General features: G+C 36.9%; 1 protein-coding gene across 3 annotated transcripts; it reads left to right on the top strand.

The window, feature by feature from the left end:
* The first annotated feature begins 2,658 nt into the window (after nt 1-2,658).
* LOC133284885 (protein ALWAYS EARLY 2-like) lies at nt 2,659-22,081 on the top strand. Of its 3 annotated transcripts, none has more exons than XM_061482012.1 (20): nt 2,659-2,734; nt 3,777-3,896; nt 4,616-4,714; nt 4,880-4,942; nt 5,435-5,512; nt 5,914-6,082; nt 7,181-7,443; nt 7,638-8,013; nt 8,181-8,258; nt 9,341-9,570; nt 16,154-16,204; nt 18,199-18,483; nt 18,589-18,767; nt 18,883-19,165; nt 19,767-19,922; nt 20,138-20,299; nt 20,481-20,588; nt 20,705-20,917; nt 21,242-21,529; nt 21,786-22,081. In XM_061482012.1, exons 2-20 carry the CDS (start codon nt 3,792-3,794, stop codon nt 21,948-21,950), a joined length of 3,351 nt encoding a protein of 1,116 aa, XP_061337996.1. In that variant the 5' UTR covers nt 2,659-2,734; nt 3,777-3,791; the 3' UTR covers nt 21,951-22,081. The 3 variants fall into 3 exon arrangements, with proteins under 3 accessions (XP_061337996.1, XP_061337994.1, XP_061337995.1); XM_061482010.1 differs by having other exon boundaries at nt 20,481-20,621; XM_061482011.1 differs by lacking the exon at nt 2,659-2,734 and adding an exon at nt 2,735-2,779 and having other exon boundaries at nt 20,481-20,621.
* The last annotated feature ends 909 nt before the right edge of the window (nt 22,082-22,990 follow it).

Genomic DNA, 22,990 nt, shown 5'->3' with positions numbered 1-22,990 from the left:
CGACACCTTGGTTTTTGCTCAAGCAAGTGCGATCCATCTCTCTTCATTCTTCAATCTAATGGGAGCTGCATCTATGTTTTGGTCTACGTGGATGACATCATCATCACAGGAAACAACTCCACTCTAATTCAACAGCTCACTAATCAATTGAACTCCTCATTTGCTCTAAAACAGTTAGGAACCTTAGATTATTTTCTGGGTATTGAAGTCAAGCCCCTATCTCATGGGAGACTTTTGTTGTCTCAAGGTAAATATATCCGAGACTTGTTAAACAGGGCTGGAATGTCTAATGCCAAAGGCATCTCTACTCCTATGCCTAGTGGGTGCAAATTGAGCAAGCATGGAGCAAACTATGTTGCTGATCCCTTTCTTTATAGATCCATTGTTGGTGCTCTGCAGTATGTTACCTTAACAAGGCCAGAAATTGCTTTCACCGTAAATAAGGTTTGTCAGTTCATGTCCCAACCATTGGAAGAACATTGGAAAATTGTAAAAAGAATTCTGCGTTATCTTAAGGGAACATTGTCCCATGGTCTTGTGTTTCATCCAGCCTCACCACATCAGCCTCTCCCTCTTGTGAGTTTCTGTGATGCAGATTGGGGGTCTGACCCTGATGATCGAAGGTCAACATCAGGTGCTTGCTTATTCCTTGGATCTAATCCCATTTCCTGGTGGTCCAAGAAGCAATCAGTGGTGGCAAGATCTAGCGCTGAGGCTGAATATCGCAGCCTAGCCCTCGCAGCTGCAGAAATCTTGTGGGTTCAGACACTGCTGCAAGAACTGCATGTGTCCAGCAAACCCCCCCATCATTTACTGTGACAATCAAAGTACAGTGGCCTTGGCTCACAATCCTATCTTACACTCACGAACAAAACACATGGAACTTGATCTGTTTTTTGTTCGAGAAAAAGTCTTGGCCAAGTCTCTACTTGTTCTTCACATACCTTCTCCTCTTCAAGTTGCTGATACATTTACCAAACCTCTTTCTACTGCACGGTTTGCAGAATTGAAAGACAAACTTAAAGTTTTGGATCATGCTCTACTGATCCAACCCACTTAAGTTTGAAGGGGGAATATTAGAGTATATATGTATAGCATAGCTTGCTGGTTGTATTCAATCCTTTCTTGTATTAGTTACAACTGTTTTCTTTCTTGTATAAGCTGTTACAGCTGTCAACATTTTAGGTGTTTAGCGTGTGAACTTGCTGACTCATGGTACGCATTTATACCGAGGAGCAGAACTGGTATCTGCACTTTTCGTCAGAAAAGCGATTTTCAGTATTCTTAATCACTTACTATAATTATTTAAGTCTTCTCATAATTATTTGGGTCAATTATGAAATTATTTCCTAATTCTCATATTTATTTATTTAATTTCCTAATTTAACGGTGCGGGTTCTTACAGCGGTGGTTGGTGGCGATGACGTGAAGATGGTAGTGGTGATTGTGACGACAGTGGTTGCGATAGTAGTGGTGGTGGTGATTTGTGACGGTGGTGGAGATGTCGGCGGTGGTGGCATGTGATGGTGGTGACTGTAGTGGTTGCGATGATGGTGGCGTTTGGTGCCTGTGGTGATAATAGTGGTGAAGAGTGATTGAAAGAGACACGTGTTTTTCATTTTATGCACGGGAACAAAAAAGAAAAAAAAATTATCTATGACCCAGCACAAAATTAAATTGGTTCATCTTAGGAACAAAAAATAAATCTGTTTTACCAAACGAAATTTCTATCTATTTCTATTATGGGGAATCGAAATTAATTTATTTTTTTTAGGATTAGTTGTAATACACACCTTAAGTATTGTTTTCTTAAAAATAAAGTCTTCAGCTTTAATTATTTGATAATTAATCGATTCAAAATGTAAAAATCGTCATTCATTCTACTTGTTTCCTCACAATTTTAACAGAATATATATATATATATATATATATATATATATATATATATATATATATATATTATTTATATTATTTTAAAAGATTAAATGAATTAATTATAAAAAAACTATTTGGCATTAAAGGGATTTTTAAAAGAATAATTAACATACTTCAATCATTTTTTTTACATTACTTCAATCAGTTCTAATTAAGTTAAAAATTGTAAGCGATTGGACAAGTGAAAGATTATTAAAATATGTGTATTTATGTGAAAAGAGTTTAGCATTTTAAGTAGAAGATTATTTTAATTTTTTAATAATATGATAATATTTAATTAGATTAGAAGATAAAGTACATATTCTTTTTTATGCTAATCATGACTTAAAAATAATTCAAATAATGTAACAACTGAAATCTTAAGTCAAATGAAAACCAAAAATGCAAAGTTTTATTGCAGGTAGCAAGTTTCTCCGGGGGTTATATTAACATTACGAAAATATTGGGGAAATATTTGCAAGATTCTCTTACAAAATTTCAAACATAATCCAGTACAACGAAAAGTTCAAATCCCCAAGGAGGCGCAGAACGTGGGCCGTTGATTGGCGCGAGGCATTGACGTGTTCGGTAATTGATGGGGTAATACAAATCCGTATTCTCCCTCCTCGACCGTCGTCGTCGTTGATGCGCACTGCCATAAGAACACACAAAAATCTCATTGGCTTGCACACCTTTATATTCAAGTTTCGCGGCAACCCCTTTCTTTTTCTATTTCTCTCTTTCTCTCGCTCTAAACCCTGCCACTTCTCTCTCCTCTTCTTCTCGTGCTTCTGCGGGAATCGGATAAGCCCTACAAGCGGTGAGAGCCACAGAAGCTGTTTCACTGTCCGATCTGTAATCTAGGGTTTGAATTCGAAACAGAAAACAAATATTTGCGTCATCTTTTGTTAATTGTCCTTGTTTTGTTCCCTCTTTCTGGCTTTTCCTCATATTCTTGTTGTTTTTGTTCGTATTTCTTTTAATATATATATATATATAAAGCCAGTTGATGCTGGTTCTTGTTAGTTGACTGATTCTGAAATTTGTTTCTCATTGTGCATTTGAATCGGCGTTCCTTTTCATTGTTTTCTTTTTCTTTTTCTTTTTAAATAATTTTGAGGTGGGTGAGAGGGGAAGGATTTACGTTTTTTTCTTTTTTCTTTTTTCTGGATGATTCGGATGTTGTGCAGCTAAGAAGTCAGTAGCTAAACACGATGTGATTATGAGAAGTTCTGCTTCGAAGATGTTCTGGTTATGTTTATCTTGCAACGACTTAAATTTGCTGTTTATCTTGTTAGTTTGGAAGTGTTTCAGGGGCATCGCTAAGTCTTGTACTAATTTTGAAGACTTAACTGATACTTACTATTTAATTTATGTATTTTTGTTTAGGGTTCTCGGGGGTGGGGGTGGGGTTATAACTGTTATTTATTTATTTGTTTTGGATGTATACACCTTTTCTATCTTAAATAAAAGAATAGCAATATGAGAAACCATCTTTGTGTTTTCAACGTTTCGGTTATATTGAGAATTCCTGCTATGATGCAGTTGAACTTTTGGCCTCTAATTGTTTTACTTCTTGTGGGATCTTGTGTCTGCGTGTGTTTTTATCTTTATAATTCAAACAGCTATATAAGTGAAAGGCATGCAAGGTAATGTTAACGATTGGACTTTTTAACTTGTGCGGGAAGGGTGGAATAATGAAAGCTGAAGGAACTTGCATTGACCTTAGCCTCCATGTTAATGATATATTCCTCAAGAGAAATTTATGTGTTTTATGATTCTATCATGCATTGTTGATCAGTTCACTAGATAAGTTTAACTGAGCTAATATCGTTGATTGAGACTATCTTTACTTTGTTCAGATATATAAAAGATCAATGGCACCTACGAGGAAATCTAGAAGTGTTAATAAGCGGTTTTCAAGTTCAAATGAGGTTTCTCCAGAGAAAGATGGAGTTAACTCAAATAAAAACAAGCAACGGGTATGTCTTACTTGGTAACATATTGTCATAATAGTTTTGTAGCTGGAAGCAATAGGACAGCATTAAATTGAATACAGCACTCTGTCCTGCTCGGTTACGTACTGTTGTAATAGTTTTTAAAGGAGTTAAAGTGGTAGTTCTTTGGTTTTGTATAATATTGTTTCTAGTATTAGTGCATTTCATTGTATAAGTGTTCATATCTTGTAAACTACGTTGCACGGGTATGAATACAAGTATCCGGTACAATATGATACGATATACGAATACAATAAATTTTTAAAAAAGTTAAGATACAGGTATGGCTCAATAAATGACATTAAATACATATTTATTTATGAAAGTTTGTTATTTTGTGTCATAATTTTGAAGAAAACAAGACCGCAAGAGTCAGATTATGCTTTGAGGGAGGGAGTTAGTGAGTGGGACTTGAATTTTTATCTTAGATTTTTTAATAATAGGACTTTGAGGGTGGTGGGTATTTATAAAACAAAAAGTTAATTATGGATATGCCAAAAATGCAAATGGTGCATTATACGAGTGTCTGATACAGATGCAAAACAGATACGTTACCAGTTTTGGAGTATCCATGCATCATACTTCATACATAACTTTAATTGATTCCTGTCCATTACAGTACATGCACTGAACATGAACATTATTTCATCTCATGTTTAAGCCTCCAATTTTTGATTCCTGGTTGATGTGTGCCCTTTACATAGAAGAAAAAGTTGTCTGATAAATTGGGATCTCAGTGGAGCAAGGAGGAACTAGAGCGGTTTTATGAAGCATACAGGAATTACGGGAAAGACTGGAAGAAGGTGTGCTTTAGTTATGCTGTTATTTTCTCTCATCATCCTGCTTGCTCATTTCGAAATTTAAGGACAATTTGACTTGTTATTTCTTCTTGCTATCATTATCATCATCATTGTCAGTAGAGTTATTGGTACGATTCTCCATTGTTATTGATTTATTTGGATTTCCAGGTGGCTGCCACTGTACGTAATAGATCCATTGAAATGGTGGAAGCTCTTTACAATATGAATCGGGTAAATCAATACTACAGTAACTTAGTCTGTAGCTATGTGTCATGAGGCTTATTGTATGTATTCTATCTTTAGTTTAAGAAATTAGGTATTGTTTGTGTGCTTGCATTTTTTTCATAGCTGATATATAGCTAAGAAAATATAGATGACATTTTTTTACAAATTGATATATTGATGGTCAGTTTCTACCTATGGAAGCTCAGACTTCTTTCTTCCTCTTCCTTTTCCCGATCTCCTTCTACCTTTTTTATTTATTTATTTATTTTTTAAAATGGGACATTATTGGATATTAAGCCAGGGCTGTCAGTTCACCAAATTGTAATGATTATGCCCCTATAAATCCACATATTTCTCTATATGTCTCAGTAAGTTAGCAAATTTAAGTCCTTGTTTACGTACTATTTTTTTCCTTCTAGTTATCATGAACTGACTTATTAATGTTGTTTAGATTTTTTTCTTTTAAGTGTCATTGAGATTTCAAGTTGTAATTTACAGGCATACCTTTCTCTGCCAGAGGGGACTGCTTCTGTTGTTGGTCTCATTGCAATGATGACAGATCACTATAATGTGTTGGTAAGGTCACAGCTAATTCCTGTTTGGTATTTTTTTTTTTATTTGACAAAATTTGTAAACAACTTGTGGTGTGAAAATCCCTTTTAGAAAAGCAAAATATTTTCAGAAAGAAGAGTGAAACTGTTCTGTTAAAACCCAAATTCAAAATCTATTCTCGTTATTGACCATGACTTCCTTATAGTGTAATATTTCTATCCCTTTTTCCTCAGCGACTATGATGACATTGCAAATGATATAGTTCCTGCTTACATTTGGATTTGCATATCTCTTTATGTTTGTTGAGACAGATTGATGTTTAGAAATGCTGAGTTCTTTACTTTGCTATTTTCTGCTCATGATATGTTTTATTGTTTTTGAGTATGTATTTCTGATTTGTAATTTTCTTGACGGGAAATTGACAGGAAGGGAGTGAGAGTGAAAGGGAGAGCAATGATGCACCAGGATCTCGAAAACCTGTGAAACGAAAGCGTGAAAAAGTTCAGCTTAGTGTCTCCAAAGATCCTGTCCAGTCTCAGTCAATTGCTTCCAGTGATGGTTGCCTCTCTCTATTGAAGAAGAGACGCTTTGATGGTAAAATACCCATCATAGTCCCACTCCCTCTCTGTTTTTTCCTCATGAAGTAATTGTGTTTGCCTTTCCACAAATTGTTTTTTTTCCCCTGGATGACAGAAGTTATTCTGTTTTAAATCCCTGAAATTGTAAAGTAGTAGTTATGTAGGAAATGGAAGTTAAGCTGACAAAGTTCATTCCTATTACAGAAAAATTCCTGGAAAGATTCTTATGAAAAATTTATTTTAAGTGTTTGGACTTCATTCTTCTAGTGGTAGAGTACCAACTGTTAAATATAAATACCATACATGAGCTTTCAAAGTTTTACCTAACAACTTAAGCTTTTAGGAGAATCGATCTTTGATATGGTATCATAGCTTCTACAATAGCGGTCAAGAGTTCGTTCCTTGTTGTCCCCGTCGTTTAAATAATTGAATTTGCACATCATAAAATGGCTTGTACATTGTCTACACTTCAAACCCAAAAGTCTCTTGTGTGAGAGTGTGTAAATATAAAAATCGTCCAGGAGTTTTCACCTACCGTCATAAGCTTTTGGTACCTTATTTATATGAGAAAAGAGGAAGTTTAGAAATTGTAATTATGCAATATGTTAAATCATGTGCCAGTTATCTTCAAGTTTTTTTTTTTTTTTTTCAGTTAGAATAAATGTAATTATCACCTTCATAAGGTTGTGGTTCAGCTGATGTCAAGTGCCATCATCAAGAGAATTTGATATGCTGAAAATTATGTTTATGCAATACTTTCTCAACATAGTGTGGTATTTGAAAATGCTCTTCATATATCATTTGCCTTCGTTAGGATTTGCTTTCCTATCTGTGAAAATTCCTTGTGGTTAAAATTTTGAAATTAAATAGTAGCAGTGATAAAATTACACTTTCTTGAATTACCCCTCCCTTCCAATGCATTTTTATTAACATAAAATGTGCAGGTAGGATACCTTCCTTCAACTTCATTGAACCTCATTTACTGAAATATGAGTAACACTATTGATTATTCTGAATTTCGAGTTTTGCTTATATACATGGAAGTAGATTTTTCATAATATGTAAAGTATTCTTAAGTGGGAAAAGGAATATTGACGGTTATTGAATGAATTAGGTATTCAGCCGCATGCTGTTGGGAAAAGGACACCTCGCGTCCCAGTTTACTACCCTTATAAAAAAGATGATGGGGAAAATTTTGTTTCACCTAATAAAAGAAGCCTGAAGTCAACTGTTGATACAAATGATGATGAAGTTGCACATGTTGCCGCTTTGGCATTAACTGAGGCTGCACAAAGAGGGGGCTCTCCCCAAGTTTCTCAAACACTGCATAGAAGAGCAGAGCAAAAGTCCTCTCCTGTTCAGAGATGGGGAAAAATGGTATTTAACTGTTCACCGACTTTTTCTGACGTTATCTTGTATCTGTTGGCTATATTATTGCTTGGAAAGATGAATTTGTGTTGAATAAGCATCAACATTCAAACACGATCTCAGGGAAATCTTTGTGGATGACTTGCTTGTGTTTGACACATTGTAGTTTAAAATGTTTAATTATTTTATAATTTGTCAACCAGCACCAAAAATCTGAGACAGCTCGTGCCAAGTTTCGTGATGCTTCTCCGGATGAAGAGTTCTTGGAAGGTAGTATAGAAAGCAGGGGAGCTGAAAATGGCGAAAATGCTAAAGATACTAGTTCCTTGATGGATATGGAAGACATAGGCACCGTTGAAGTTCTTCAGAAGGGGAAAAAAAATTACAGAAAGAAAGAGAGAGTGGAAAATGTTGGAAATCATCAGCTTGATGATGGTGGAGAAGCATGCAGTGGCACTGAAGAAGGACCTAGTTCTAGTTCTTTGAAGGAAAAGGTTGATATTGAGGTTACTAATGAAAAACTTGAGCAATTCTCTCTAAAAAGTCACAGAAACAGAAGCAAGAAACTCTTCTTTAAAGGTAATTCTGTCACTACACATATCTATGGAAATTGTTTGTGCAGCTTTTGGTTCCTTTTTCTCCCGTAGCCTTGGGGCAAGGTGAATGGTTGTACTTCTGTAAAATTGATTTTCCCTTTTCTTCCACATCTCTCTTAAGTGACTATATTTAATAACTTCATCCAACAGATGAAACGCCCTCCTTGGATGCTTTGCAGACTTTGGCTGATCTGTCTCTAATGATGCCAATATCTACAGTAGAATCTGGTAAGAATAAAGTCATTGATATATTTTTTAGTGTAACTGTAAGAGACATGGGCACACACACACAGAGGCGGATCCACTTAGGGGAGAAGGGGGGCAAGTGCCCACCCTTAAATATGATGTAAAAATAAAAATATTTTTTTCTTAAAATTCAAGTTTTTCCAGTTTAATTTTGGGGTAGAATATTATAACAATCAATTAGGTTACTACAAATGTTACTACCAATCAATTTTCAATTTTATCGTTAGAACGATTATGCTGATCCAACGGTTATATTTATTTTCATCTTTGTATGGTTATGATTTTCTATATTTAACGCTTTTACATTAAATATGGGGATCATAACCCTATAAAGATGAAAATAAATATAACCGTTGGATCAACTAATCGATCTAACAGTGAAATTGATTGGTAGTAACCCTAGTTGGTTGTTACAATATCCTACACCTTTAATTTCCCTCCTTCTAATTTATTTTCATGTGAGTTTTTTTTCTCCTCCACTTTCATTATCCAAACCTAATCTAGATCTAGATCTAAACCAGATCGAGCCAGCCGGCAGCTGCTCGTAAATCACGTTCAAGACCAGACCTTATTGAGTGCCCACCCTTTGTTATTTTTCTGGATCCGCTACTGCACACGCGCACACACACACACACACACACAGAGAGAGAGAGAGAGAGAGAGAGAGAGAGAGAGAGAGAGAGAGAGAGAGAGAGAGAGAGAGAGAGAGAGAGAGAGAGAGAGAGAGAGCAGTAGCCAAATTGGAAGATTTTCCAATTTGTAGTGCTTTCACATTTAACAAAACTACATAGTTGAGATTTATTTGCCTCATTTTGGTCCAACTTCATTGACATATGATTAATTGCACTTTTAAAATCTTATTTAATATTATTTGAGCTGAAATTTTTGCTTATTCAACTTAAATGGCCAGAACTAGAATCTCCTTGTTACTGCTGCCATTCGTGTTTGTTGCTTAGTCGTCACTGGGATTTTGCAAAACTCTCTTCTCTTCTATATCAGTCTAATCCATATTACTCAACTCCTCCCCCCCTCCCCCTTCCTCTTCTCTTTTCTTGTCCATCTAGACACCGTTGATGAAGATGATAAGTCTGCTTTGCCTGAAGCTACATCAACAAGCCATAAGAAATATAAACTGAAACTCCGTGTGGGCCCTGGAGTTGAGGCTTCAACCTCCAAAAAATCTAAACTCGGAAAGGAATCGGCAAATGATACTAATGTTATCTCTAAATCAAAAGAGCAGTCTCCTTTTGCTGATAGAACATGTAAAAGAAAACGCAAGTCTGTGGTTTCAAAGGTAAATACAGTTTATTCTTTTAATGCTTTATCATATAGATTTTACATTGTGAGTGCATTTGGTTTTGCTTAATTATTTCTCAAATACAGCTTTTTACTCAAAAAAGCATTTTCTCATGCAATGACCAAATAATTGGGTTAATAACTGATAAAGACCCAATTGAATCTAAAATATATTGTATATTCAAGTGTGTTAGTCTGTACAAGGAGGCTCTCTATTTATAGAGACTAAAAGACCTAATGGGATGACCTAATGGGCCAAGCCCACAATCTAGACTATTCTAATAATAATAAATTAATATTATTTCTAACACTCCCCCTCAAGCTGGTGCGTATATATCAAAAGCTCCCAGTTTGTTACAAATATTATCTATTCGGGGACCTCTAAGAGCTTTAGTGAATACATCCGCAAGTTGATCATTGGAATTGACAAATGCTGTCTCGATCTCCCTTGACTGGATCTTTTCTCTAACAAAATGACAGTCAATTTCTATATGCTTGGTCCTCTCATGAAAGACTGGGTTAGAGGATATATGCAAAGCGGCTTGGTTGTCACAAATGAGCTTCATAGGCCTTTGTTCACAGAGATGGAGTTCCTTCAGCAATTGACTCAGCCAGATGAGCTCACAGGTTGCATTTGCCATTGCCCGATATTCTGCCTCCGCACTGGATCTGGCGACCACAGTTTGCTTCTTACTCTTCCAAGAGATCAAATTTCCTCCGAAGAGAACACAATACCCTGAGGTGGATCGTCTATCTGAAGGAGAACCTGCCCAGTCAGCATCTGAATAACTAGAGATCTCTGAACTCCCTTTATTTGTATATAATAAACCTCTTCCTGGCGCCTTTTTAATATATCGGAGAATTCTAGTAACTGCATCCCAATGGGAGTCACAGGGAGAATCAAGAAATTGACTTGCAACACTCACTGCGAAGGAGATATCTGGCCTTGTCACAGTATGATAATTCAATTTTCCAACAGTCGGCGGTAGCGACTAGGATCTGGCAGTGGCTCCCCCTGTCCTGGTAATAACTTAACATTGGGGTCCATAGGTGTATCAATGGGTTTACAGCCTAACATGCCAGTCTCATCTAGGATATCCAGTGCATACTTCCTCTGACAGATGGAAATGCCCCGCCTAGACTGTGCAACTTCGATCCCCAAGAAATATCGAAGTCTGCCAAGATCTTTGGTCTGAAATTGATTGAATAAATGCTCTTTCAACTGATCAATCCCGGTCTGATCACTGCCTGTAATGATAATGTCATCAACACAGACCAGGAGATAAACGCACTGGCCAGAAGAGCTATGCCGGTAAAAGACAGAATGATCGGCTTTGCTTCTGATTAATCCAAAGGATTCAACAACTGAACTAAAGCGGCTAAACCAGGCCCGAGGAGATTGCTTCAGGCCATATAAAGATTTTCGAAGTTTACATATCATTCCAGAACTCCCCCCCTGAGCAACAAAACCTGGTGGTTGCTCCATATAAACTTCCTCCTGTAAGTCACCATGTAGAAAAGCATTCTTAATATCAAGTTGGAGAAGGGGCCAGTGATGAATGGCGGCAAGGGCAAGAAACAGGCGAACAGAAGCCATCTTAGCAACAGGAGAAAAAGGTATCTCCATAATCAAGACCAAAGATCTGTGTGTATCCCTTGGCCACTAAGCGAGCTTTTAGGCGATCAACAGTGCCATCAGGACCAACTTTAACTGTGAACACCCATCGACAACCAACAACAGACTTCCCGGGAGGAGCACGAACAAGATCCCAAGTGCCATTGGAGTGAAGTGCCTGCATTTCATCAAGCATCGCCTGGCGCCACCCTGGATGAGATAGTGCTTCACCTGTGGTTTTAGGGATGGAAACAGAAGAGAGACTAGAAACAAAAGTAAAATGTTGTGAAGAAAGTCTGTCATAACTCAAGAAAGAATAAAGGGGATGAGGATTTCGAGTGGATCAAATACCTTTCCGAAGGGCAATGGGAGGAGTCTCTGATGGAGGATCCGGATGAGAAGAGCCGACGGGAAAGGGCGATGAGTCATCAAGAGGCAAAGTCGGAGGAGGTGCAGGCTGACGACGCTGGTATGTGAGGAGAGGACGATCTGCAGGTATGGAGGTAATTGGTTGCTCCTCTGGAATAGGGTCACCTGCAGCTGGTAAAGACAAGTCAAGAAAAGGAACAGGAAGGACCTGATCAATTTGGGACACTGGAGACGGAGTAGAGTGAAAAGGCTGTTGATCAAGGAAAGTGACATCAGCAGAAACGATATAACGCTTGAGATCAGGAGAATAGCAACGATACCCTTTTTGAAAACGTGTATACCCAAGGAAAATACATTTGAAGGCCTTGGATGTCAACTTGTCTTTACCTGGAGTAAGATCATGAACAAAACAAGTACAGCCAAAAATATGTAAAGGCAGAGGATAAGAAGGTGCTCCGGAAAACAAAATACTGTGGGGAACATCATTATTTAGCACAGAAGAGGGCATGCGGTTGATAAGGAAACATGAGGTGATAATAGCATTTGCCCAAAAACGGAGTGGGACGTTCATATGAATGAGAAGGGTACGTGCAGTTTCAACTAGATGTCTATTTTTACGTTCAGCGACTCCATTTTGTTGTGGAGTGTGGGGACAGGTAGTCTGGTGTATCGTCCCTTGTGTATCCAGAAATTTAGAAAATTCAAGAGACACATACTCTTTTGCATTATCACTGCGCAAGATTTGAATAGAAGCACCAACTTGAGTTTTTATTTCTGCACAAAACTTTTGATAAACTGAAAATAACTCAAAACGATTTTTCATTAAATAAACCCAAGTGCAACGGGAGAAATCATCAATAAAGGTGACAAAATACTGAAAACCCAAAACAGACGGTGTTCGACTCGGACCCCAAATATCAGAATGAACAATAGAAAAAGGAGCATAAGCTTTTTTATTGACTCTATTAGCAAAGGAGGAGCGAGTGTGTTTTCCTTGCTGACAAGAATGACAGTTTAAAGAATTAAGATTGGATAAAAAGGGAACCATATGCTGAAGCTTGGAGAGGTTTGGATGACCCAGACGACTGTGAATTAGCTCAGGAGACTCTGTGAGAGAACAAGCTACTGGAGAAAGTGGTGCAATCAGATAGTAGAGACCTCGTGACTCAACGCCTGCTCCAATCGTCTTCCCCGTACCCGAATCCTGCATAGAAAAGGATTGTTTAGAGAAGGTAATAATAGTACATGAAAGAGAATGAATCAACTGGCTAATAGAGATTAAATTAAAAGGAATGCCAGGTATATAATAAACAGAACTCAAAGTTAAAAGGGGAGTTGGGTTGGCTTCCCCAATTCCACGAGCAGGAGCCTTAGTGCCATCAGCAAGAGTGACAGGGGGTAGGTTATTACCACAAAGATGATGAGTAGCACCTGAGTCTATTATCCAGGGTCCAAGAGATGATTGATAAAAACAAGCAACATGATTACCAGTGTCTTGAGTAGGATGCTGAGAATAAACCTTCTTGAGAAGTGCCTCATAGTCGGCACTTGAAAGAGTTATTAATCCAGTTGAAGGTGGCGTAACATCAGTTTGAGCAAATTTGGCAGACGGTGGCTTCAAATGAGGGTACTTCCTATAGCAGCGTTCTTCAAAATGCCCAAGATTCTGGCAATAATTGCAACGAGGCCTCCGTCTGCGGCCGCGTCTGCGACCGCGTCCACTGTTCCAATTGGAATCACTGGCCCGAGAAAAGAATGGAGATGAGGTAGTACCGGAGATGATACCGGTCATGTTTTTGGACGCATTATTTGAGCCCTCCATCACAAAATAAAAGGAGATGACCAGAAAATAGCAAAAAACTACAAGAAAGCAAGAAATCGCGCAAAAACGTTGCACAAAAGTGTCCAAACAGCGGGTTTTTCACTGATATCTTTCAAACGGATGGGACCCACAACGAACGGAGACCAGATCTGGAAAGAGGGTGAGGAGGCGAGCAAGATGGTGGTGGTCCGGCCTGGAACGGTGGCCGGACGGTGGCTCACGCGCCGGAACAGTGGTTCGGCCGCTGGAGACTTCCACCGGCGCGTGGCGGCGCGTGGATGCTCCGATCAACACGCGGCTTGGACAGACAGAGTCGCCTCCCTGAGCCGCTCCTGATCGCGTGGTGGTTGGTCGGAAAAGTCGCCGGAAAAGCAGTCTGACGGCGGTGAACAGTGGCGGACGGTGGTTTTGTGACGGTTTCCGGCGATGAACGGAGGCTGACGATCTTTTTCCTGATGATACGAGGTTGAGGACAAGAAATTTGTGACTAAATAAGGGTTAGGTGTGAAAGGATGGTTGCCGGTATGATGCACGGCAGTAAAAAGAAATGAAAAGATATATATGCGGAAGCAGAGCCCTCAGATCGAGAGCTCTGATACCAAATTGAATCTGAAATATATTGTATATTCAAGTGTGTTAGTCTGTACAAGGAGGCTCTCTATTTATAGAGACTAAAAGACCTAATGGGATGACCTAATGGGCCAAGCCCACAATCTAGACTATTCTAATAATAATAAATTAATATTATTTCTAACAGACCCAATCAATAACAACAAATTACACAACACAAATAATGGTTCAAATGAGAAACAGAGCTTGTATAAATGGTATTAAACTCAACATTACAGATAATGGACAACTGATTACAAGAAACAGTAAATTGACTGAAATGAAGGAAATTACAAGCAAAATGGAAATGAATAATGTAGAGCAATTAGAGAGGCTCTACACTCTCCCAAGTACAAGGTCCAAACCAGATTCCAGAGGCCTCCATCCGGCCCCACACCTTCCCTAATTAACCACCCTTACCTTACCTCTTATGCCACCCATTCTGTTAGAGTTAGTTGTATTGGGTTGCAACTGATTTGCTGAGTCAACAGAATGATTATTCCCCTACAAAGTTTCCTCACATGCACCCTTAAAGCTAGGATCATATCAATACCAAAAAGCTGTTGCAACATTTTTATAAACTATAACTGATTTTTAGAATTAGCTCAATTTTGGGCATTAAAATAATGGGTAATGCTACACAGACAAAATAGAATAGCCATAATTTGACAGAATTCAAGGGTGGTTGTTTGATAGAATAAAGTGGCTGGGACTGCTCACCCATCCAAGATGCTACATCATTTTGGCAAAAAATTCTAGCTCTCTTTCATTTTTCTAAATTATTCCTGAAAATGATTATTTTAGATTATTTTAAATTTTTTTCAGATAAATACAATTTTACCCTTAATCAAATAATACCAATCATTCCATATGTCATTTGGTAATTTAATATATGAAAGTGATTCTTTTTATAGAGTCCAGAGTCTTAAAATCATTTACGGATTAACATATTGATACATCCCCTCCTAAAATGCAAGTCTACCTTAGGCAGAGGTGTCGAGAATTACATTCACATGCTGACTCAGCCAAGGAGGTCAAGTCTGTTAGGGAAAATGGATATGTTGGTATCTAGAGGAAGGGGTGAAAGGAGGGACTAGAAGCTCTCGTAGGGATTCTGTTTTCCATCCATTGTTCTTGTTACTTGTTTAATCTTTGTAATTTCCATTTCATCAAACACTGGTGATAGTTGAACTGTTCATTTTTTGTTTGAATCAATACAAGTTGTTCATTTCTATGTTGGAGTTTGAATTCTGAGTTAGAGTTGTTACGCATATCCAAACAAACAATTTTTCATATTTGATTTTGTAAAAATTGATTATACGCATAATCATTCTTTAACATAATCTTTTTTTCAGGGCTAATTATTGTACAAAATTATATAAGATATATGCTAGTCATATGGTTTTACAAATGGAAATAAGAAAGTTTAAATTTTTAGGAGTGATGTGATGACGATGCATGATCATGATGTTAGAAATATAAATATAAGAACTATTCACGTGCCTTCACCTAGCAGCTTAAGTTTTTAGGAGAATTGATTCATGAAATAGTATTAGAGCCTCTGTGACCAAATGGTTTAGTGTTCGATCCTTGCTTATTATCTTTTAATTACTAGGTCTCACTCCCCTTGTCTTTTGCTTGATACTAAGAAGCTATGAAGCATGGAAACTCACATGGACACATGACATTTCATGGCAATACAGCAAAATTTAGAGTATCTAGGTGTTTTCTTGAAGTGTCTCATGGTGTCTAACACAACTTTCCCTTGTTAAACATGGCTCCTTTTTTGAAGTATCGTGCCTTATAGCTAAGAGGATAATTCCGGATAATTGTGAATCATGAGTTCTTAAACAGCAATCAGGGCATTCAAAAATGTTGGGTTGAATTTATCCTTTTTGTTTTATTCTTTTGTTGTTGTATTTATTAATGATAGTATTGCCTTATAAATATCAGAATACTAATTAGAAAGGTCATTTGACTTCAAATGCTTATTATATCTTGTGGAACAATGTAATGTAGTCATCTTAGTATCTTTCTTGTCACTTCCTCAATTATTATTTTGATCCAATAAATGTTATTTCATCTCTGCTGTCTGATCTAGAATTTGTCAATTCAATGATATTTGCAGCTACTCAATTAATGAAGGAAGCTTTTATTCTGTTGCAGGTTGCAAATGCAAAGCTTGATTCTACTCCAAGTAATCCCTTGAATAATGAGGTATGCAAATTTTTTATTTTTATTATCCCTGGAATGTATATGTTTCTGTGTGTAGAAATCTCTGCCGAAGTGAATCAAGTTTTATTGTTATGTGAATATTATTTTCCCCTTCAGAATTATCTAAGACTCTTCCAGTGACAAAGGGTGGAATGAGTAGTATAGATAATCTTATCAATTAAAAAAAATAGTTCCAGGAATTATGTCTTCTATCTGATTTAAAAGTTTGCAAAAGTTTTAAACTATATTTAGATGTAACTATGGTTCTATTTGGCAAACTGATTAGTCTGTTTTAACTTGGCATCAATGTTGTTAAAACGTAGAGTCTATGTAAAAACGGTAGGAGTGAGCAAAAACGTAAAATCGCAAAACGTAAACAAAACGTAAGAGTTTACTAACGTATTAAAAATAAAATATATATCCAACATATATAATACCAAAACCCACAAACATGTTTATTTTATAAGAATGTCAATTTTAATTTATATAGAATAATTTTAATGTATTAATTATATAAGTTATTAAATTTAAGCTAATTAATGACTAAAAATATATATAATTTTTTTTATTATTACGTGTTATATATATGGAGAGAGATCATTTGACTCCATAGTAAGATTTATAAATCTTACTCCTCATCTCAGCTCTTGATTTCCGTCCATCCAATGGTTATAGTTTAGGAAGTCATATTAATTAATTAATTATTAATTATATTACAAATGACAACCGTTGCTTTTCGTCCATCAACGGTTAAGATGAGGAGTAAGACTTATAAGTCTTACTCTGGGTCAAAAGAACCCTCCCCTATATATATATATATATTTGAACTATGCAAAAAAAAAAATCATATTACATTTCGACACTACGTTTGAACCGTTTCTACGTTTCGACACTACGTTTGAACCGTTTCGACTCAAAACCCGTTTCAACTACCGTTTTGACTCGATTTTGGTCATAAAAACGTAGACACGGTCCGTTTTTACGTTTCGACACTACGTTTTTACAACACTGCTTGGCATCAAAATTTGGTTGGTTTATTCTTTTTATGGGAGTTTAAATGCTTATTTACTGCCCATACTTTAAGGGCACAAGTGCTTTGTGCCCCCTCCTCCTCACACATAAGACATGAGGAAGGCTTCATATGGGAGAAGTGCTTTACTGTGGGAGTTGATAGGATATGGGTCTGCAATGGATGGTCTAGACTCTAGAACTCTTGATTAAAACACCACATAAGTTGTCACTAGATCAAATAAAAATTCATCTTAACTTCTGTTATCCTTATGTTACGAAGGGGCATTGTATTTTATTTTGGGCATAGCTGGGTGTGTGATCCAACCTGAAAAGATTGCAGTGTGACTTGGCAAGGAATTTTCAAGGATATATGGTGGAAGCAGGGGGATCATGCTGATATGCCCATGGCCGCAACTACCACCTACATATTGTAAAATCAGTAGTTAGTTCTTGAAATATTGTAAATCTCAGTCATAGTGGGTGTTTGGGTGTATTGCAATCAGGGTTTAAGTGTTAAGTGGCCATAGTCGATAATAGTGAATTTTCTCTCTTTCGCCTGATGATGTAAGCCTATAGTTTACTATAGGTTGAACCATATTAAGTTCAATGTCTATTTCTCTTCTCTCTATTCTTTGCTTGTGCACCTGTTTACAACACCTTACTGTCATTGCTTAATTTAGTAGATGTCATAAGATCAGATTCCTCTCATAATCAATACAGCATCTTTATATGATATGCTCACTATATTTATATTGATAGATAGGTACAGATAGGCACTGGAAGAAATTCACTGATAAATAATAGAATACACTCACATGAAATCACAATAATGTGAAGCTAGATGCCAGTCCAGGTCTTTTTATTTGACATTATATCATATTGCCAATTGTCATAGAAGTTAAGTTGTTTTATCTTCTCCGATCCTTAAAAGATGTTTGGGACGTATTTATAATGTACTTATGAAAAATGTTGCGCATGCCCTGTAGGCTGTAGATGATGAGAACAAACCAGTGATCAAAGGAAAACACATTGGTCAGGTTTTTCTGCTACCAAAACAATTGAAGAAGGTCAGATCATCAGAGAGTTCCCTGTGTAGTGATCAGAAAGATTTGACAGTATCAACTGCAGAAGTTCCCCTTTTGAATGAAGTTGGTTTACCAACTAAAAAAAGAAGTAGACGTAAGATGATTTCACAAAGAACATTCATGTCTAGAGAGAAGTCTTCCGAGAACATATTGAAAAGTCAACCTAATAAGTACTCTAGCCTAAAGGTACAGGGTTTTTCATAATTTAAATTGTTCTTCGTTCTCAAACTTTGAGAGGCTTTAAGGAATTTTTTTTTAATAAAATAAAATAATTTCCTTTGTAACTTGCAGGAAAAGGTTTCTAGTTGCTTGTCATCTAAATTGTTTCGTAGATGGTTTACTTTTGAATGGTTTTATAGCGCAATTGATTATCCATTTTTTGCCAAAATGGAGTTTGAGGAGTATTTAAATCATGTTGGACTAGGGGATATCCCAAGGCTAACTCGTGTTGAATGGAGTGTTATAAAAAGGTATGAAATTCAACTGTGGTTACTATGGTCTACAGCTGAACATTGTGAAAGGTATAATATGTAATCGTGAAGGACCTATTTGACATTGCAATATTGCATTCACTTGTTGGTGCAGTTCCCTTGGCAAACCTCGCAGGTTTTCTAAACATTTTCTAAATAAAGAAAGACAAAAACTTGAACTGTATCGGGAAACAGTGAGGAAACATTACACTGAAATGCGAACTGGCATCAAGGATGGACTTCCAACAGATTTAGCTAAACCATTATTTGTTGGACAGCGAGTAATTGCTATGTACCCAAAAACAAGACAGATTCATGATGGTAGTGTGCTTACAGTTGACCATGACAAGTGCAGGATTCAGTTTGACTGTCCTGAATTAGGGGTTGAATTTGTCAAGGTAATATGATTTCTTATCATGCTAAATATGAATACCATTTTTCAAGAGATGGTTTCAAATCTAAGACCAAAACCATCTTCACCAGTATATATAAAAATCTTTATATGCAACATGCTGTAATATATAATAAAAAAGGCTGCTTGATGTTATAAAGCTCCTTCTATGTACGGCGTCTACGGGAAGTGTCAGAACTACTATGTGCATCTGTAATAGGGGCAGCCTTATGTTGCATTCGGAAGAGGCTGATTGCACAACTCAAACCTATGGGTTACGTTGTGATAATTCCAACCATTGCACCAAGGCTCCCCTTCCAGCCTTCCTAAACCAAACCAAAACCACTCCCTATTAAACCCGGCTAGTGAGTGTGGGGTCCAGCCTTCCTAAACAATCTATTAAATTTTATCTCCCAGTTGAAGGACATTGACTTGATATTTGTGAACTATATAAGCAAAAACAATCTTTATGTGCCACATCCTGTAAATAAACAATCTAAGGCTTAGTATTTTTTTCCTCCCAATGGAAGAAAATTAACTTGATATTGTGAAATCTGAAACTGGTTTTCACATTTTCTTGTTTTTAATGAGTGAAATTTTTGGTTCAGGACATTGATTGCATGCCTGTGAATCGATTAGATAATATGCCAGAAGCTATGAGGAGGCAGATTGGTGCCAGAAAAGGCTCTTTTATGATTAAAGAGCCACAGATTAATGGAAATTCAAGTTTTGGGGGGTGCGAAATACATGCTTCACCTATGAAGGTACACCCCTCTTCAAGTGCTTTAGTAAAGGAAGGAAAGGTTAGATTGCTTATCAATAAATAGTATCAATGCACAAATACTACACCTCAGAATTCTCTATCCTTAATAATATCCTGATTTCCACTGCCACTGATGAAATGTTGATGTTAGAAACACAGAACATTATGTTCTCTAAGAATTACTTTTTATTTCATAGTTTCATTAAAATCTTGCAGGGGGATGTTAACTATGTCGTTGCCCAAACAAAGGCTGCTACTATTGATAACCTCTGCACACAACCAGCAGTTTGTGCTCAACCGTGTAAAGTGACACACCATAAAGCTAAGGAAGCTGATATTCATGCACTTTCTGAACTAAAGCGTGCTCTAGATAAAAAGGTTTTTATGCACATAATTGATACTTTTTGTGCAGTACTTTTGGATATTGTTTTACTTTCCATTTTCATGCACCCTTTTCATGTAGGTACTTTCTAAATGCATAATTGGATTCATCTATCTTTATATGTAACTTTACCTTGGTTATTGGTGGTCTTGCTAACTTTTTAGTTTGCTCTTACAGGAGACATTATTAATGGAGCTTAGAAATGCAAGTAGTGACATATTGGAAAATCAAAATGACATAGAGTGCTTTAAAGATTCTGAGGCTTTCAAGAAGCATTACGCCACGGTACTTGTAGAGCTAAAGGAAGCCAGTGGACAGGCATGTGGCTTCCATGGATTATTTCTTTCATTACAAAATTCTGCATTAACCTTAAGCAAAATTTGATTTGTTATCATTTTCAGGTTTCTGATGCTATGCTTCGCTTGAGGCAACGCAATACTTACACAGGAAACTCCCTGCCACCATGGATGAAGCCCCAGACAAGTTTCAGTGTTCACGACAACCTTCCTAGTATGTTGGATAATTCTCTAGCACAAGAGTTAGGGTCAACTGTCATTGACATTATTAAAGGATCCAGGCTAAGGGCACATGCAATGGTGGATGCTGCATTTCAGGTATGGATTGGAGTCATTGTATACTATACATAAAATGGTTTTTACCCTTCTTGTTTTCTCTCTACATTGGGTGATTGGAGAGCATTTTAATATTCTTTTATCCTAGCAAGTAGTTCTCATTGTTCTTGATCCAGTATTACCTAGTTACAAGTAATGATGTATTGTTGTTTAGCCACATTCTTAAAAAGATCAAAATGGACATAAATCAGATGAAATGGTCGCTCTGGACTGTAGTGGAACACTATATACATTGGAACATCATTCAAGTATTATCTCAAGCCCTAACCTTCTTAACTCTTGGCACCTTTTGATGCAATAATTCAGGCATTGTCTTTGACAAAGGAAGGTGAAGATGCTTTCACGAGGATTGGACAGGCGTTGGATTCTATTGATCATCAGCAGTTGGCTTTCAAGTCTAGGTTGCCTATGATCAGGTCCCAGGAGCAAGTGAATGGCAGTTTTTATCATCATAATCGGTCAACTTGCTGTGCATCAGACCCTTTACTTAATGATGCATCTGGTCCAAAACAGCATAACGATTCTGATAAAGCTGATATTGAAATTCCATCAGAGCTCATCACTTCATGTGTTGCTACATTAATCATGATCCAGGTGAATCCCCTATGTGATTGTAAAAGTAAAAATGTGTTCTTTGTCATACTCTTTAAGTAATGGCCCCAATAATTATGAGCTGCACGTCTAATTGGGTTTTGTGTTTTCATCTTGCCTTTCAACTTTAGGAGACGTTTATCATGATGTTTTTGTCCCCCTCCCCCATCTTGAGAATACAGCAAATACAGCATACGTTGGTTTGCATTATTGAACAAATCTTATTAACCAAAATTAACTAATATTCTTTAACTTGCAGACTTGTACTGAACGGCAATACCCTCCAGCTGATGTGGCTCAAATATTAGATTCTGCCGTTACCAGCCTGCATCCATGCTGTCCTCGAAACCTTCCTATTTACAGAGAAATTCAAATGTGCATGGGAAGAATTAAGACCCAGATTTTAGCTCTCATCCCCACTTGACTTCTATCTTTGTATATAGAATGCTGAACTATTAGTTCAGATCAGATAGGAGCTCCTCACCCACTTGGTAATTTATGTCCTTATTTTTTGGTACAATAATTTGTCTTTTATTTCACATCAACAGGGTCAAATGGTGGTATTAGAAATCATGTAATTCACCACTGTCTTTAAATTCTTGGTGTCAAATGATAATATTTAATAAAAATATTAAATAAAAAAAGTATTTAATATCTTAAAATTCCATAAAATATTAGATATTTTTCTTCAAGTAATAGTAGAGTACTAAATACTATTTTTAGTTTGCCAAAAAAAATACTATTTTTATTCCTTAGTGTGCGTCTTTAGAGCAAACGTTAGCAAATATATATATAAGCTTGATGAGCTATGCTTGAATTGCAATTCTCTGTAGATGAAAACTGCATGTTTCAATAAATCTTGCTCAAAAGATATTATTGAAGGGAGCACGTCATGTGTACATCATGCTCATAAAACTTGTACATTAGTGGGAACATGATTGGTGTTTCATAGTAATGAATTAGAATTAATTTGTAACGAGAAAATAATATTAACCATTTTTGCTCATATAGACTGTAATGCATCCTTTTTGTAATACTCGGCCGCTTCAAGAATCAATGACTATCCTCACATACTAACATGAGATTTTTCAGCGTGCTTTATCCTCACTCACACACTTCCTGGGAAAAACTTTCCAGGAGGTCATCAATTCCAGAATTGCTCCAAGTCAAGCACGCTTAACTATGAAGTTCTTCCATTTCGGGCTATCAAAAAGTAGATGCATCTTGTTAGTATAGGTAGTACCACTTAATTCTTATAAAGTATTCCCAACTGTGCAGTCTCATACCTGCATAGTCTTTGAAATTTCTCTCTTTCGGGTGTCGATTCGAGTCATTCATGTAACCCCTGCTGGAAGCCTGCCAGGAGTCGCTCCTTGTCTGTGCCCTTTCGCACCGGTGATCACTCCCCGCCCTCGTCAGCGCTCAGGATGTTACATAAGAAGAGAAAACTCTCGTCGGGCCACT

Source organism: Gastrolobium bilobum, unplaced genomic scaffold (assembly GCF_033153095.1).
Source record: "Gastrolobium bilobum isolate Gb01-03AN ecotype WA unplaced genomic scaffold, APGP_CSIRO_Gbil_v1 utg15403, whole genome shotgun sequence".
NCBI lineage: Eukaryota > Viridiplantae > Streptophyta > Magnoliopsida > Fabales > Fabaceae > Gastrolobium > Gastrolobium bilobum.
The sequence above is the reverse complement of the archived record's forward strand: the minus strand, read 5'-3'. Positions and strand labels throughout refer to the sequence as shown.

What these genes read in the sequence shown, in the direction of transcription:
- LOC133284885 (XM_061482010.1), top strand. Translation starts at nt 3,792, where the DNA reads ATGGCACCTACGAGGAAATCTAGAAGTGTTAATAAGCGGTTTTCAAGT. An exon ending in TTCAGAGATGGGGAAAAATG is followed by an intron (nt 7,444 to 7,637) that starts GTATTTAACTGT and finishes TTTGTCAACCAG; the next exon opens with CACCAAAAATCTGAGACAGC. An exon ending in AGCGTGCTCTAGATAAAAAG is followed by an intron (nt 20,300 to 20,480) that starts GTTTTTATGCAC and finishes TTGCTCTTACAG; the next exon opens with GAGACATTATTAATGGAGCT.